Source organism: Syzygium oleosum, unplaced genomic scaffold, assembly GCF_021117445.2.
Source record: "Syzygium oleosum isolate NSW1041296 unplaced genomic scaffold, Sole_v2.1 Sole_v2.17, whole genome shotgun sequence".
NCBI lineage: Eukaryota > Viridiplantae > Streptophyta > Magnoliopsida > Myrtales > Myrtaceae > Syzygium > Syzygium oleosum.
The window spans coordinates 5,853,693-5,870,007 of NW_026607501.1; the positions used below are offsets into that span (position 1 = coordinate 5,853,693).

The following is a 16,315-nucleotide window of genomic DNA, read 5'->3' on the forward strand; positions in this document are numbered from 1 at the left end:
GCAATCGTTTTTTTCCAACACATCTCTTCAGGGGGAGAATGCTGAGGTTAGTGAAGAGATTTTGTGGCAATCAAACTCTCCTGTTCTTCCCACTCCTTTGTCTAAAAACTCTCCTGTTCTTCCCACTCCTTTGTCTGAGTCTTCGGAAAAACCTTTGCCAGACCTTGATGTGTCAAAGACAGGGGGAGAGACAGGGGGAGAAAAAGTTCAAAATATGATCAACAAGCCCGAGCTTCAGGTTTATACTAGAAGAAAAACTCTTCAAAAGGTTGCTGATCAGAACTTTGTCTTGGAGCCTCATATGTCTGCAACCCCGAGAGATGATTCCTTGCCTTTGTCATCAGGTGATCCTAGTAGTACTTTTTTTCCCTCCATTCCAGTCTCAAATTCTGATATTAATACCTCTAATCTTGATATGCCTATAGCTCTTAGAAAAGGGGTTAGATCATGTACTCAGCATCCTATATCAAAATATGTGTCGTACCAAAAATTGTCTCATCATCATAAAGCGTTTGTGTCAAACTTGTCTCACATATCCATTCCTAGAAATATCCATGACGCTTTGAAGGATCCAAAGTGGAAAATGGCAGTAGAGGATGAAATGCAGGCTCTTACAAAGAATGGCACATGGGAATTGGTTGATACACCGGAAGAAAAAAAGATTATTGGTTGTAAATGGGTATTTACTATAAAATGTAAACCTGATGGGAGTGTTGAGCGGTATAAAGCCAGGCTAGTGGCAAAGGGGTTCACTCAGACTTATGGAGTAGACTATCAAGAGACTTTTGCCCCAGTTGCCAAGATAAATTCTGTTCGGATTTTACTATCTTTGGCTGCTGTTTTTGATTGGCCCTTATACCAATTAGATGTGAAGAATGCGTTCTTGAATGGTGACTTGGAGGAGGAAGTGTTTATGAGTTTGCCACCAGGTTTTGCAGAAAATGAAGGCAAAGTCTGCAGATTAAAAAAGTCATTGTATGGACTTAAACAATCTCCAAGAGCGTGGTTTGAACGGTTCGGGAAAGTGATTAAAAGGTTCGGCTATCACCAAAGTCAAGGGGATCACACTCTATTCTATAAACACTCAAAGGAAGGTAAGCGTGCCATTCTAATTGTCTATGTTGATGATATAATACTGACCGGTGATGACAAAATTGAGTTGGAAAGCTTGCGAAAGAAGCTGGCTGAGGAGTTTGAAGTTAAGGATTTGGGTGTTTTGAAATATTTCCTTGGAATAGAATTTGCAAGATCTAAGAAAGGCATATTCGTAAACCAACGGAAATACACACTTGATTTGCTCAAAGAGACAGGTTTGTTAGGATGTAAAGCGGCGGATACACCCGTGGAGCCAAATCTGAAACTTGAACCAGCTAAGGCTGAAGAAGTGATAGACCGAGAAAGGTATCAAAGGCTTGTCGGTCGACTTATTTACTTATCTCACACTCGACCTGACATAGCGTTTTCCGTAAGTATGGTAAGTCAGTTCATGCACTCACCAGGGCCAAGGCATTTTGAAGCAGTATACAGAATTCTACGCTACCTAAAGGGAAGTCCTGGTAAGGGGCTAATGTTTGAGAAACATGGACATCTGGAAATTGAGGTGTTCACCGATGCAGATTGGGCTGGAAGCAGTATGGATAGGAGATCTACTTCAGGCTATTGCACGTTTGTTGGTGGAAATTTAGTCACTTGGAAGAGTAAAAAGCAGAGTGTGGTGGCAAGAAGTAGTGCTGAAGCTGAGTTTCGGTCCGTAGCACATGGTGTCTGCGAAGTTATGTGGATTAAAGGCATCTTGGATGAACTACAAATTTTGAGCTCCACACCAACGAAAGTGTATTGCGATAATAAGGCAGCAATTGCTATTGCTCATAATCCTGTGTTACATGAACGAACAAAGCATGTGGAAGTTGATAAACACTTCATCAAAGAAAAACTTGATAGAGGGCTAATTTGTATGCCGTATATTTCAAGTGATGAACAGGCTGCTGACATTCTGACCAAGGGACTGCACAGAAGACAATTTGACCGTCTAGTGAGCAAGCTGTCTATGGAAGATATCTTCATGCCAGCTTGAGGGGGAGTGTTGGAATTTGTTATTTAGCTGTCATAGCTATTAATTAGCATGTTGGAATGTGTTATTTAGCTGTCATAGCTATTAATTAGCTATTAATTAGTGTTAGCTGTCATCCTACCAACTACCTATTAAATAGGTTTTTAAATAGGACTTATCTCTTACTAGTTCCTGTTGTGTATAAATAGAGACTTGTTGTAACTATTGTGAATATGAGAAATAGATACGTCAGTATTTTCTCTTTCAACAACAACTTTCTCTGACCTTATTGTCCCATGTCACAGTTCAAAAAAGCTGCACCACCACTCTGGTAGATTCTGGGCTTCAAGCGCAAGACAATGTCTCTCAATCTGCTCCCACAAAACAAAGAATCTATGCATCTGCCATCTTCTTGGGTCACTGAAAGTTTTGATGTTATTCTTTCAATCCATTCGAGTGGAAAAAGAGAATGTCATGGGAATCCACTTCAAAGGATCCAGTTGCACACTTCGCATCGTCCGATCCTTCCTCTTTGTCGCTGCCCGGAGATGCTGAAAAGGACCACTTTATCTTCATCAAAGACATGAAAGTAGGAAGAAATGTCTCTCAGAGAGAGAGAGATACTTTGCTTGCATCTGCACAAAAAGCGCACAAGACTTTGCTTCATTGGCTTCTGTTCACATGCTACAAGATCAAATAAGCATTCCAAAGTTTTCCCTTCCAATACAGAATTCCTTGTATTGATTCAGGAAAGCTATTTGAAAAGAAAAGAAAAGGTAAATCGGGCGAACAGTCACTGCCGGGGATTTCAGAGAATGGAGAATCTAATCAAGCAGGGAAGGTAACTCAAATACCAGACCTTATATCTCAACGTTTGGCGCTAGACCTTTATGATCATACCCGCTTTTATCATTTCCTCTGTTGAACTGAAGTTTCTTCCCCTTCTTACGGTTAAAAGGCTAGAGAACTATCGCACGAGATCCATATAAATTCATAGCAGAGATTGATTAGAGTACATCTAGCTCCGTCGAAGATGGAAAGGAGAAAATAATAAAGAGTGGCTTATGTTAAGTGTCTGCATCGAACATAGTTTTGTGCTGCCATTGTTCTTGTCCATTAGCAGACTAAACTGCCTTGCAGAGTAAGGTTTTTGGACCCTAAGGAGGAAGAGGTCAGCGGGAGCAGACAAATCAGAACGGTACAGCAACAAACGGATTCTTCGAAAGGAGGTATTCATGTCTTTTACGTGAGCAATCCTTATTTACATGCACATCGTTCAGACCAGAAAAAAACTATTGAGTACGCTAATGAGGTTCGATACTCGAATGGTTCTCATATTAATTGGCATCTAACACAGGAACTACAATAATCAGAAGAAAGGTTGAGACCCACATAAAACCTACAGTCCATATTACTGCCGGCAACATTTTGAGCAATGAATTAGTCATCACATCATGGGATTTTTTGCAGATCAGAAGACACAGAACTGGTTCACGAGGCAGTTTTCTGGCCAAATGAGTAAGGATTATGACTATGGGGACGGCGAGTATGCAAGTGCGGTCGCAGCCGCTGCATTTGCTATATGTTCCCTTGAAGAAAATGAGGTAGGAAAGAGAACAAAGATGAGAGAGGACTTTGCATCCTCCCAGAATAAGATTAAGAGCAAAATGGTCGATATGAAGACGGGACCAACAACTGCCAAAAAAGTAACCATGGGATCCTCAAACTTGGAAGCGGAAGGTAAGGTTAATTCTCCCCAAATCATTACCACATTCTCTTCACTGTTGATATTAATCTTTCAAGGGACTAAAACTAACGTACCATGGAAAGCTTCCGCGAAAAAGTCGCCATCTACTTCCATTACCCCAAAATTGAACGAGAACCGATCAAGACATAGTAGAAAGGAAGACAAAGCAGATGCCTGGGAGAGAGCTCAGATTGAAAAGATTAGAAAGAGGTGAGCTTCCATTATCAATTGTCAATATAATTTGGTATTCAGTAATGATGAAAATTCGACCCCATACGAACGTAAAACTTCCAGCTGCTCAGCAAACACACCACTACGCTAGTTTCATAACCATCTCAAATTTCAGGCATGAGAGTATGAAGTCCAGCATTTTTCAATGGGAGAAGGAGAAGAAAACAAGAGCCAAACGTTCTTTTGAAAGGAAAAGGGTACGGCGACATCTTAAGCTGTGATATTCTCAAACTAACGAAGGCTGATAATGTCAAAGCCCTAATGATGCTATCCCAATTGTAGAATGAGCTTGAGCAGAGAAGGTCAAGAAATCAACAGCATTACCAATATAAGGTAGCAAGATATGATCAGGTCGCACGTGAAGCAAGGGCACAAGCAGAGGAGAAAAGAAGAACTGAAGAATCTCAAGTTAAGGAGAAGGCAAAGAAGATCAGATCCGGAGAAGCTCCTGTCATATGTTTCTGCTTCTAAGTCTACTTAATATGCACAACAAGATTCACTTGTGGATTGATTATAAGCAAATACTTCACGTATTAGTGGGTCGTTTCAATTGTATTCTATAAAGTTTGAACTCTGATGCAGAATAGTAGTAAATCTGCAAAAGAACGAATTATGTGCCTATGAGGCCACTACTCGCACCGCTGCTTCTTCTATGGCAAACAGCCATCAACTATGTTAATCACAAGATAATCTCAGCAGACATTCAACAACAATGAGATGAAAAATGGAGGATATATCAGATCTTTAAGCTGGCAGTAGTATTTCTGCTAAACAGGTTGAGCAAAGTTAGCAACTTCTCATGAATAAGTGATGCGGCCATATTATAAGGTGTTTGAGTATCCTGGATTCAATCAGAGAAGCAGAACAAACGAAGTTTGGTTAACAGCAAAATTTTGGTTAAACTCAGCTAGAAATTGTTAGCTAGCACACGAAACCTGCCGGTACGTGCACAAAAGACGCTAAAGATGGGTCATCTAGAGAAGGACCATGGTGACATAAAGTTTCCTCCTGTAGCACTCACAAAAGATTGGAACAAGCAGAGATAAGTAGGTCACCGCCCCACAAATAATCTTGACATAGTGAATATCCTTGAATATCTGGTCATCACTATGATGGCTGCTGTGTCACTGCAGAGTGCAGACAGAGAGTCCTTCATAACTCAAAAAAGCCAACTAGCAGCATCATGATCTGTGAAAAAGTTGTGCGACAAGCACAACAGTACACAGAATACCAGGATATGCCAGTTGAGAATGATCAAGCACAGTCAAAATCACATTAGGATTGCCGAAGATGGATCCTTTATTCTGCAGCTCCCAAACAAGACCACAGTCATCATGTCAGCAAATGCTTTGAGCATTATTATATGTCCTCCATTGCAAACCAAACAACAGACCGATAGGGTTACATGAATATACAAACAAGAGGTACATAGAGTGCAAAAACAACCATGTTTAAAATTCCAAGAATTCAGAAGAGAGTTAAATCCACAATCCAATCAAGTTGCATTCTTTCTATACACACAACAACCTGATCAACAATAGGTGTCAAAACTATAGAATTCACACCAGACACTTTCTCAGCTCAATTAGCCAGTCTTGAGATATAGTTCGCATGCCACAAGAACAACAGAAGTTATCTTTAGATATCCTTATGTACAATAAAACCATGGAACTAAAACCTAAACAGAACCAGAACAGTTCAACAGGCAGTGACTGTGGCCTTTGGTTTAGTATCTTGAAGGGAGATCACAGTTTCAAAAGCACCAACCAACGCTTTGACCTTACTCTTCCTTGTCTCAACAAGCTTACTAGCTGTTTCTTCAATCACATTATTAAACAAACTTTGCGCGTTTTCTCTCTTCTCCACATGTCGGTGCTTCAAGACGATTTTCTCAGATTTAATACTCTTCAACTCCAGAGAATCAATGTCTTTTCTCCTAAAGATTCTTCTTCCTGCATCACCCTTACCAATTTGGCACTCGCCAAGTAGTCTTGGTCGTCGAAACCTGAGTTTCCTCGGAGGAACGACGTTCTCAAGTCGAGGTTCTACCACCTTCCCTCTCCTGAAGGGTAGATTTTGAGGCTGGCAATTTTTGACTTCAGAGCTACCTGTGTTAACCCTCTTGGGCCTATTTGTGTTTGAACGAGCCTCTGGATTCCCCTTTTCTGCTGCCTCATGCTCAGATGGAGTATCACCATTGGTAGACTTTGATGTCGATGGAGATGGTGTTAAGCGCAAGGATGAAGATGAAGGCGATTGATTAACCTGTCTTCCAATTCTTCTCGTGTTTTTCATATCAGAGGATGGAGGTAATTTGGCCAAACCACATGCATTTACTGAGCGTCTTAATTTATTCTTCCCTGATGATGGTCGAAGTTGAGGGGCAATCTTTTCATTTGATCTTCTTTCTTTCTCTGCATTAGGACTCTCATCCAAAGTATGGACGCTATTCTCAGTAGTTCCTGCCATTTTATTTCCAACATCTGCCACTGCAAAATCAGAAGTCTTTTCAGTCTTATCCTCGCAATTGGAAACCTTAGGCTTAGCATTACTGATACTGCAGTCTTTCTGATTGGATGCTAATTTGCTGTGCTTATAGTTTCTCGTTTCCCTGTTTGAGCCTCTTCTGCTAGAACGCTCGGGAGCAATGGATGCCGTACTTGGCAAGATCTTTTCCTTCTCATTCACAGAGACCCTTGTTGCTTTAGTGCTTCTGATTTTCTGGTTTTTTCTGCTGCTTGAACTCTTGGGAGCGGCCACTGAAAGTGCCCCTCCAGTTTCATTGGGTACTTTATCACCTGTTCCCTCTTTAGCATGAGTAGATGGACTTGGATGGACAGAGTTTTCCTTCAGGCCGGCAGCAAAATCTCCGGTGACATCTGGATCCTCTGGCTGTTGAAAGGAGACATCTCTGTCTAGAGTTGACAAAGAATCATCTCTCTTCACAATGACGGACCTAGAAGATTCATCAACAGTTACTAATGATTTCTCCTTTCCTTCCAACAGAGCACTGGTCTTATCCTGGTCATAGAGATCAGCAGAAATCGCAGTCTTCTTCACAATTACATATCTGTCTTGAGTTGACAAGGAATCATCTCTCTTCACAATGACGGACTTAGGAGATTCGTCAACATTGACTAATGATTTCTCCTTTTCCTCCAGAAAAGCACTGGTCTTATCCTGGTCATAGCGATCCCCAGAAATGGCAGCCTTCTTCACAATGACATCTCTATCTGGAGTTGACCAGGAATCATCTTTCTTCACAATGACGGAGTCAGGATATTTGTCAACATTGGCTAATGATTTCTCATTCCCCTCCAACTGAGCACTGGTCTTATCCCGGTTATGGAGATCCTGAGAAATGGCGGCTTTTCTTCTTGACCTCAGGTAATTAGTCGTTGCTTCAGAATTATGTTTCCTCCCATATTTGCACATATCATGGCAGGATCCCATCGAGGCTCTTAGATAACGTGAAAGAATCGGTGGTTGAAGATTTGGTGCAGCCATTATTCCCGTAGAGTTTCTTCTCAGCTGAGCACATAGAGATTCGACTTTCTGCGGGATCATTACCTCAGCGTGCGTTTCCCCGTCCATCCTCAGAAGACAGTATATCCAACTGCCGATCTAGTGAGAAAGGCAGCAAACAGCAGGTGATAGTAAAAACACTGCACAAAAAAATGAAAAATTCAGTAAGTAAAGGTCATTGCTATAGTACGATAAAGTTCGAGTTCAAGATAGTTCAGACAGATTTGTCAACAACAGTTGCTGCTATAAGGTCCAACTTAGAGTTGTCAAAGTGCCATAGAAATGAATCCCAAGTCTTCTTTGACAAGCCAGATGCTAGTAGTTTAAAAGGCAATATTAACGGTTTTAAGTACAATACAGAAACGATAAGTACACAACCAAACATAATGTTACCGAGTGGCAAGATGCTAAACAAAAAGACGTGCTAAAGTTGAAATACCTTCACCATCCAAAGCCTATAGGCAACAGACAGATGGCAGGGGAAAAAAAGAAAAGAGGACTCAAATGAAGCCTGCCACTTATTCTCTAGAAATGCTTGGCCTCTTTCAATCTTTCAGTAGGACAAGGATCACTTGCTAGGAACCTAGAGAGAGAAAATAGCAGAGCAGTTCCATTCTCCTCTATCGCCCTTACTTAGTTACTTGGAATGTGTTTCCAAGAAATCACGAGATTCTTGATTTTATGAGGAAATAGAATGCATGCATCTATGTAATCGCTTTCATGACAAATGAAAAGAAACCATGTAAGTCTGATCATAAAACACATCCCAAAAAACTCATGCGACAAAACTCATTCAACAAAGTGCAGATGGGAAAAAGAAAAGTTAGCATCTTTGGAAAAGAGAAACTAATGGAGGAGGGTAAGTTGCGATGTCACTATCACGGTTTGTCAATAGCTTTAAGACCCGCAAAACCCCCCATTATTTGCAAAGTGCAATATGCATGTCATTACATTGTACAATTAAAATATGCATGTATTCATAGTTCATGAGTTTGGGAAGATCACCTGGATACACTTGGTGTGGTGACCACAAACTCTGACCAGGAGCTTTCCGCAGCACTCCACTCTAACAAACTTAGGCAGATTTAGCTTGATTGAGGCTATTGTCGCGACTCACTAGAGACATTAAGCAGAATTCAGATTTTGAGCACAAGCTTCAAAGCTGGCAATAAGATTATATCATACACAGACAACCACGACAGAATAAAAGAAAAGGAACAAAGAATTCCTTGATCCAAAGTCATTAACATTTTCCATAAACCAAAACAGAACTACAGACTCGTCATAGAATAACCCGACGAGTTCGGATCACAAAGAACCTGATCTCTCGAATCGACCGCATTTCTCCAACCCGAAGAACAGAGGAACAATCATAAAAACAGCAAATTTCCTCACAGTCCACTCGTACCATCATCAGCCAATGAAAATTCACACGCAAGAAGCAACACTCATCTCACAGGATTCTTCAACCAACGGAAGAAAAAAAGGCAAAGAATTCAGATAATACAATCACAAGCCGTCGAGGTGCACGTCAATATCAGGTACCCCAGATTCAAACCAAGCAATCACGACTGACTCATTACGAACCAAGCAATTCTCAGGCCAAAGTCACCTACATGCATCCAAGAAAACAACATCCGCACGTACCAACAGCGAGATCAATCCGGTGAACCGGAGACGAAGACCAAGAAACGTCTAAAAAGGGTCGGAGGCTCAATCCCAGAATCGGGTTCCAAACAGGAAAAAGAAGAACAGACCGAAAGTTCAAAAGGGTACCTTCAGGCGCAGAATTCAGAGACGGGGCAGGGGAGCAAGAAAAGAGAAGAAGAAAGAAACGGCTAAAAAGGGTCGCAGGTTCAACCCAAGAATCGGGTTCCAAACAGGAAAAAGAAGAACAGAGTGAACGTTCAAAAGGGTACCTTCAGGGGCAGAATTCAGAGACGAGGCAGGGGAGCAAGAAAGGAGAAGGAAGGAAGGAAGGGAATCTTGTGGCGGTGGGTTGGTGAAAAGCCGTTTTTTCTAGGTGTGTGAGGGTGGTTGTGCCTTTGGTGAGAATGCGCGTTCGTTAATGATAGCACTCCAGAAAAAGATGGGGACTCATCGCCATTCTTTCGCTAAAAAAAGGGCTAGAGAGAAGGAGAGAGAAAGAGAGAGAGAGGAAGAATAGGCACATTCTCTGATGCCAAAGGTAGTAGTTGCAGAAGCGTGGGAATGGACGACCCCGCACGGGGAGAAAAGTATTTGGTACAGTTCGATCCTCTTCCTTCATTAGAGAGAGAGAGAGGGGTGTTCTCCTGAAGGACAAGTCCCTGCCAAATCGACGTTGACTTCTCGAAGTCCAGCAAACGTGCACACATTTCATGGCATGTGTATAAAAAAACAGGGGCTATTCTTTTAAAGAAAAACTAACTTTACCTGGAATTATAATTCCGACCCAAACTTTTTTTTGTTTCGATAAAAAGCACAAACTTTTACTCGAGTTCTAAATTTGACCCCCGTAATGTGAAAATTTCAAATTATTCGGATCAGAATTGGGATTTAAGTGAAAGTTTGTGATATTTTATGGAACAAAAAGGACTCGCGCTAGAATTGTTACTCAAGGTAAAGTTTGTGCCTTTTTTTTTTAATTAGACCACAAAAAAATATGCTTAATTTCCTTTAAAAAAACCCAAATTTTTAGTACAATCCCAAAATTTCTTTTTATCAAAAATAAATCATCAACTTTAGGTCTAATTCCAAACATACCCGAACTTTTTTTGTCAAAAAAAAAAAGGATGCCGCTATTTCCACCTCTTATTGGCTCTAACACTCCATATCATATTGATTTAACTATATTGTCCCATGTGGGTCTCATTATTGATTTAAGATTATTTCTTCCCCTCTTTTTTGTTCTTTTTTCTTTTGTTTTGATTTTATTAGGGGAAGAAATTACCCATGCTCTTCTCAAACAACATCCGTTAAGGTTTAATGTGGGGCCCACTCTTGATTTAAGATTATTTCTTACCTTCTTTTCTTCTTCTTTTTTTTTTTGTTTTTTTTCCTTTTCTTTCTCCATCCGGAACAAAATTGGCGTTCACCTTTTCCCAAAAAATACTATCTATGAAAAAAACATGCTAACGAATTATTGTGTTAATGAGTTGATACTTTTCCTTTTTTTTTGTACTGGGAAACTATTATCAACAAAAAAAATGCTAGGAAACTATTATTCGAAGAAAACCTAAGCATAAGTTAGAGTGAAAAGAACCATCCATCAGCTTTTGTATGGATTTCATTTGATTATAATTTTAATATGTGTCATTACATTGTAGTCTATGTATTTTAACTACTCAACTTTCAATATATTCGGTTAATCTATTAGTCCAATTTCCATTTACTTTTTATGCCATCATAGCATGATGTTTTAAAAGATACTTTCAAAAAAATTTTAAATATGAAAAAAGTTAAGCACATAGAAAATTATAAGCATCCATTATTATCATGCAAATGAAAAAGAAAATGCTCCTTTTTTGGAGGAAAAGGAGAAATCATTAGTCAATGTTGACGAACCTCCTAAGTCCATCATTGTAGATAGTATTCTAATGCATACATTAGCCACAATATTAATTCTCTGAGTAAATTATTGTAAATTTGTATTGAAAATCGAAGTAAATAATGTTGATCGTGTGGTTGTGATTGATGATCATGTGGTTAATTAGTTTAATCATGTCTGATTAAGTGATTAATGTTGATCGTGTGGTGGTGATGACAATCATGTGGCTGAAAATGGATGATCAATGGTGGATCTTATGCTTGAACATCGATCTTGTGGCTTAATAATGGATCGTGTGATTAATCATGGCTAATCTTGGTGTATCGTGGCGATTTGTGAGTAGATAATGACATTTGATGTGGTTATGAGTGCGATTCATGACATGTTCGTTCGTAGGAAAAATGCACGTCATAAACACTCTGCATTAGTTAATTAAGAAAGATGAAAATTGGCAATGAATGATTGTTTGCGTGCATGGCCATGACAAGTTCCGTCTAGGTGGGAGTTCTAGACGATATCCGGTGGGAGTTCAGATGCCGTCTAGGCGAGAGTTCTAGACGTTGCCGATCGCGGTGGAGGCTGGATCGATGCTCCTTATTGGAATGCCATTGGGTATCCGACTTGCCGGGGGTGTTCAATCCCCAATGTTGTCGCGCCCGAAGTAGGGGGGCAATGCCCGGCGAGACCGGAAGATCGGCGGGGGTTCGGTGTGGCCCGATGGGTCGTTAATAATCTGGACAACTGCGAATGTTATTTGCATTGGGGAATACTTTGTGTTCAAGAGTGATATTTGAGCATGTCTGGATTATTAACTGTCGATATGCATGTTTATGCAATGTCATGATTTGTTTGTGTTTGGTGAGCACGTGTGGTATGGTGATACTATTGGGTGTTCGTTAGAACATATATTGTGAATTGCAAGTTGGTTGTGCCAAGGAAAGGTTTTGCTATCGAGTTACCATAATAGATAGGATTGATAAGGGGGTAGTTTTGAAAAAAAGTTGTTCGAAATGTAACGAGTGAGGAAGAAGTGGCTAGGATAATTTTTTTTTTTTGGTATTGAAAGGGGCAAAGCCCAGAAATTACAATATAACTCGTCTAATGAAACTTGAACCAACCTAATCTCTTATTAATAGAGGAAGCAACCAAAAATTTATTTAAAAGGGGTGTGGTTAGTTTTGTATTTTAGTAAATTGAAACAAATGAAAACGAAGAAAAAAGGTAAGAAATAATCTTAAATCAAGAGTGGGACTCACAAGAGATAATGTAATTAAATCAATATGAAAGGAGGTCAGGAGCCAATAATGGGGTGAATATAATGCGAGAAAAAAAATAATTAACTTTAACTCTAGTACCTAATCAGCACCAAAAGAAATTGCTAACTTTAAATTTAGTCTCAAATCTATCCCCATTAACTTTCTGTCCAAAAATCGTCATCGGTTGTTTGACATGGCATTTTCACGTCAATAATAAATCCAAATCAGCAAGGTGACATTGAAAATTATATCCAAAACGAAACCGTTCTTTATAATGAAAATTTGGTTAAGGAAACTTTTTTTTTGTCTAAAAAAAAATCATGAACTTTCAATCCCTTCTCCGATCTATCCTCGTTGACCCTCTGTCCAAAAATCGTCATTAGTTGTTGGATAACAAATCCACGGTGACGTTGAATACTATTTCTAAAATGAAATTGTTCATTGATATGAAAATTAGGGAAATTAGAAACGACTGTGATGATTTTTGGACGGAAGGCTAACAAAGGCATATTTGGGACTAGCGTTAAAGTTGGTAATTTTTTTAAACAAAAAAAGTTTGGGGTAGATTTAGGACTGGACAGAAAGTTTAGGGTTTTTTTAGACAAAAAAAAGTCAGGGCGAGATTTGGCACCGGACCTAAACTTTGGGGTGTTTTTAAGGGAATTAGGCCCAAAAATTAATATTTTAAAAATACAAAATTATTTATTTGAAACATTTGAATTGCTAAATAATAAAATGAAATTAGTGGTAATTACACAATTCAAAGAGATTGTATACTTGAATAGATAAAGATATTTCAAAATTTTTGATTTTTTTCAAAAATATAGTTGTACGATAGAAAAGATGCAAACTTTAATACGTAAATATGCAAGAGATAAAAAAATAATTGTTAACTTCAAATACGTCATTTATAAACTAAACGATCACATTTATTTAGGGAAGAGAAAAAATTGGAATCTCTTAAAAGCACGTGATCGTTTTTTGTTTTATATGACATAACAATATAAATTGCTCACATATAAGGCACGACCATAAACATGATTTAAATTAGAATTTATGGTGTAATTTCACCTGTTGTAATGGTTTCTGCCAATTCACTATATCATGATCACTCGGCTTCCGTGCCCGATATTCACAATTTTGTTTGAAGCATATATATGCCGTTGATACTTTAGACGATTCATGCTGTTTTAGGGTCGTTTGCAAAGCGATCATTGTAACTTTTTTTAGACTTCTTCAAAAGTCAAAATGACTTTTCTAATGAGTCATGCACGAAAAAGTTGAGATGCATTACGCTGTGCATGGCAATCATTCTGTGCCCGAGAACAGATTTTGATCAGAAATGATTCTTTTTTATTCTATGCTCGTGAACAATTTCTAAGCATTTGAAGGCGTTTGATAACTGTCCAAAATTTCTATTCTTAGAATAAAAAAAGAACAGAAATGCGTTTGGTAACTACACAAAATTTCTTTTTATTTAATAATATTTTGAATTTTTTAATATTTCTTTCTTTTTTTTCTTTGTTTTTCTTGGCCATGGCCGGTCGCCGGCGACCGACAACAGGCCAGGGCTGGCGAGGGCGTCGCGGCCCTCATCGCCACCTCGCCGGTCACGACGGTTAGGTCGGCCTCGCCATGGCCGGGCGAGGCCGACCTCGCCGTCGGCACCCCCCACGACGGCGAGGTCGGCCTCGCCTTGGCCGGGTGAGGCTCGACCTTGCCCAGATCTGGCGAGGTCGGCCTAGCCGACCTCGCCAGATCTGGGCAAGGCCGACCTCGCCGTCGCCGGTGGCTGGTGGCTGGTGGACGGCCGCTAGTGGTCGGTCGTCGGTGGATGGTCGCCGGTCGCCAGCGGTGAGCCGGGAAGAAGATGAAGAACAAATAAAAAAGAAAGAAGAAAACCAAGAAGAATCAATTTCGGAAAAATTGTTCCAGAATCAAGAAACTACTTTTTTTTACTTCTTGATTATGTTCCAAAACTGATTCTGAGATCGATTTTTTGCAAAATTGTGCCCGGGCACAAAAATTTTAACAAACGGATTTCTGTTTCCAAACTGATTCTGGGAATAAAAGAACAAAAATTTTCACTATTTGGCACATTGCCAAACGAGTGTATTTTCACCTGCTGTAATGGTTTCTGCCGATTCACTATATCATGATCACTCGGCTTTCGTGCCCGATATTCACAATTTTGTTTGAAGCATATATATGCCATTGACTTACTGCTCCACTTTAGACGATTCATGCTGTTTTAGGGTCGTTTGCAAAGCGATCATTGTAACTTTTTTAAGACTTCTTCAAAAGTCAAAATGACTTTTCTAAAGAGTCGTGCACGAAAAAGTTGAGATGCATCAATGATCAAGAACTAGGTTTGATGGGCTTCGAATTGACTGGCCCACGTTTCCTTCATTTTTGAGAAGCGTAGACTGGGCCTGACTGTGCTTGAGCCCATAGCTTTGTGTTAATTTTGGTATGACATTAACACTCAGCAGTGACCTTGGATTTAAGGCCCACCTAGAGAGAGATTCATCTTCAGAAGTAGCCATATTTTTCTAGCAGGACTTCATCAATGGACAAGCTTGAGCCTATTTGGCACCAAAAAGATAAGGTTGGATCATCGGGCCGAACTCGATCTCAAGCCTAAAGATGTCCTTTTTGTCCATGAATCATTAAAACGTTCCTTAATAGATCGAGACCAAACGAGGGAGGTCTAAGAAGGCGATGGTTAGTTCGACCTCGCCCACTTCAAAAGTAATCCCAAATCCTAACAACCTAAACACATGGACCATATTTTTCTCCGAATTTTGCTAATGCCCATACCTCGAAAAGAGTTGCTATGGGATTCCCTAACAACCCAATTTTAGTTTGTGGCTGTAAACGAGCATGTATATAACTTTATTTCAGTCCGATCCGGCTTTCATGCCCATCCAATGCGTCTTCTAATCTCTCCTAAAGGATGGCTAGGCCTCTGGCTGATCCCTCTCTTCTAGATGCTCCGAAAGAAACTTGGGATCGATGACCTCTTCGGTGAAGTCCACTCATCTCATTGATTTTCAAAGTCAGATCGGACAAGGTCGAAAAATCGAGTTGACGAACCGTTTTAGCGAGTTGCGAAAAAGATAATCAAAGCGACTTTACAAATCAAACAAGTTTGAATAGACATGATGAATTGCTATGGGTGAAAGCAAGAATCCCCACGGGAGAAGGTGCTCTAACTTCTAATGACACATGCAATTGCATAGGTAATGTAATCAAACGTTAAACTCCAAGCAATTTCAACGACGGTGTCGGAATCGTCATCTCACCTTTCTTTTTCTTTTCTTTTCTTTTGGTAACTTAATAATTAAGAAGACATTTCTAATTATTTTTTCTAATTTTTATTTTTGGTCGAGGAATCTTTTAGCATGTTGAGCTTGCGGTAAAATGACTGTGGCCATTAATGAACAAAGCAAAAGAAAAGGACTGGAAAAATCAGTGGTCAAGTCGGTCCGAACGCTTCAGTGATTTTGTTGGTTGACTTAGGGCTTATTTGATAACAGGTCAAATAGTGCCTGATTTTATTTTTTTATTCTCAAGAATAAAAAAGAATATAAATCCGTTTGGTAAATTTTTTATTCCTGAAAACAAATTTATTCATGGAAATAGTTTTGAAACAGTTTTGATTCTTGATTCTGGGAACAAGAATCAGAAACAGAAACAGAAAAGAATTTTTCTTTTCTTCTTCTTTCTTGGTGATCGGCCACAGGCCAAGGCCGGTGAGGGCGAGGGCTGGACCCTCGTGGCCTGGGCGAGGGCTGCCCTCGCCGCGAGGGCAGTCCTCACCCAAGCTGCCCTCGCCGGACCCTTGCCCAGGCTGCGAGTTGCCTTCGCCGAATCTGGCGAGGGCGGTGGTGAGGGCGGCCCTCGCCCTCGCCGGCCAAGGAAGGAGAAGAAGAAAAAAAGAAAAGAAAAAAAAAGGAAAAAAATAAAGAAATATT

General features: G+C 39.9%; 2 protein-coding genes across 7 annotated transcripts; one reads left to right on the forward strand and one right to left on the reverse strand.

Annotated features, from left to right (window-relative positions):
• The first annotated feature begins 2,345 nt into the window (after positions 1 to 2,345).
• LOC115663861 (remorin) lies at positions 2,346 to 4,987 on the forward strand. Of its 2 annotated transcripts, XM_030585840.2 has the most exons (6): positions 2,346 to 2,891; positions 3,191 to 3,279; positions 3,521 to 3,790; positions 3,881 to 4,007; positions 4,144 to 4,225; positions 4,311 to 4,987. In XM_030585840.2, the coding sequence occupies exons 1-6, from the start codon at positions 2,650 to 2,652 to the stop codon at positions 4,497 to 4,499; spliced, it is 999 nt and encodes a 332-aa protein (XP_030441700.2). In that variant the 5' UTR covers positions 2,346 to 2,649; the 3' UTR covers positions 4,500 to 4,987. The 2 variants fall into 2 exon arrangements, with proteins under 2 accessions (XP_030441700.2, XP_056175163.1); XM_056319188.1 differs by having other exon boundaries at positions 3,521 to 4,007.
• A 519-nt stretch (positions 4,988 to 5,506) lies between these two features.
• Positions 5,507 to 9,787, reverse strand: LOC115663860 (uncharacterized). Of its 5 annotated transcripts, none has more exons than XM_056319187.1 (3): positions 9,473 to 9,787; positions 8,559 to 8,614; positions 5,507 to 7,652 (listed from the first exon to the last, which is right to left on the reverse strand). In XM_056319187.1, the coding sequence occupies exon 3, from the start codon at positions 7,620 to 7,622 to the stop codon at positions 5,727 to 5,729; it is 1,896 nt and encodes a 631-aa protein (XP_056175162.1). In that variant the 5' UTR covers positions 7,623 to 7,652; positions 8,559 to 8,614; positions 9,473 to 9,787; the 3' UTR covers positions 5,507 to 5,726. The 5 variants fall into 5 exon arrangements, with proteins under 5 accessions (XP_056175162.1, XP_030441699.1, XP_030441695.1 ...); XM_030585839.2 differs by having other exon boundaries at positions 8,559 to 8,669; XM_030585835.2 differs by having other exon boundaries at positions 5,507 to 7,693; positions 8,559 to 8,669.
• Positions 9,788 to 16,315: the final 6,528 nt, after the last annotated feature.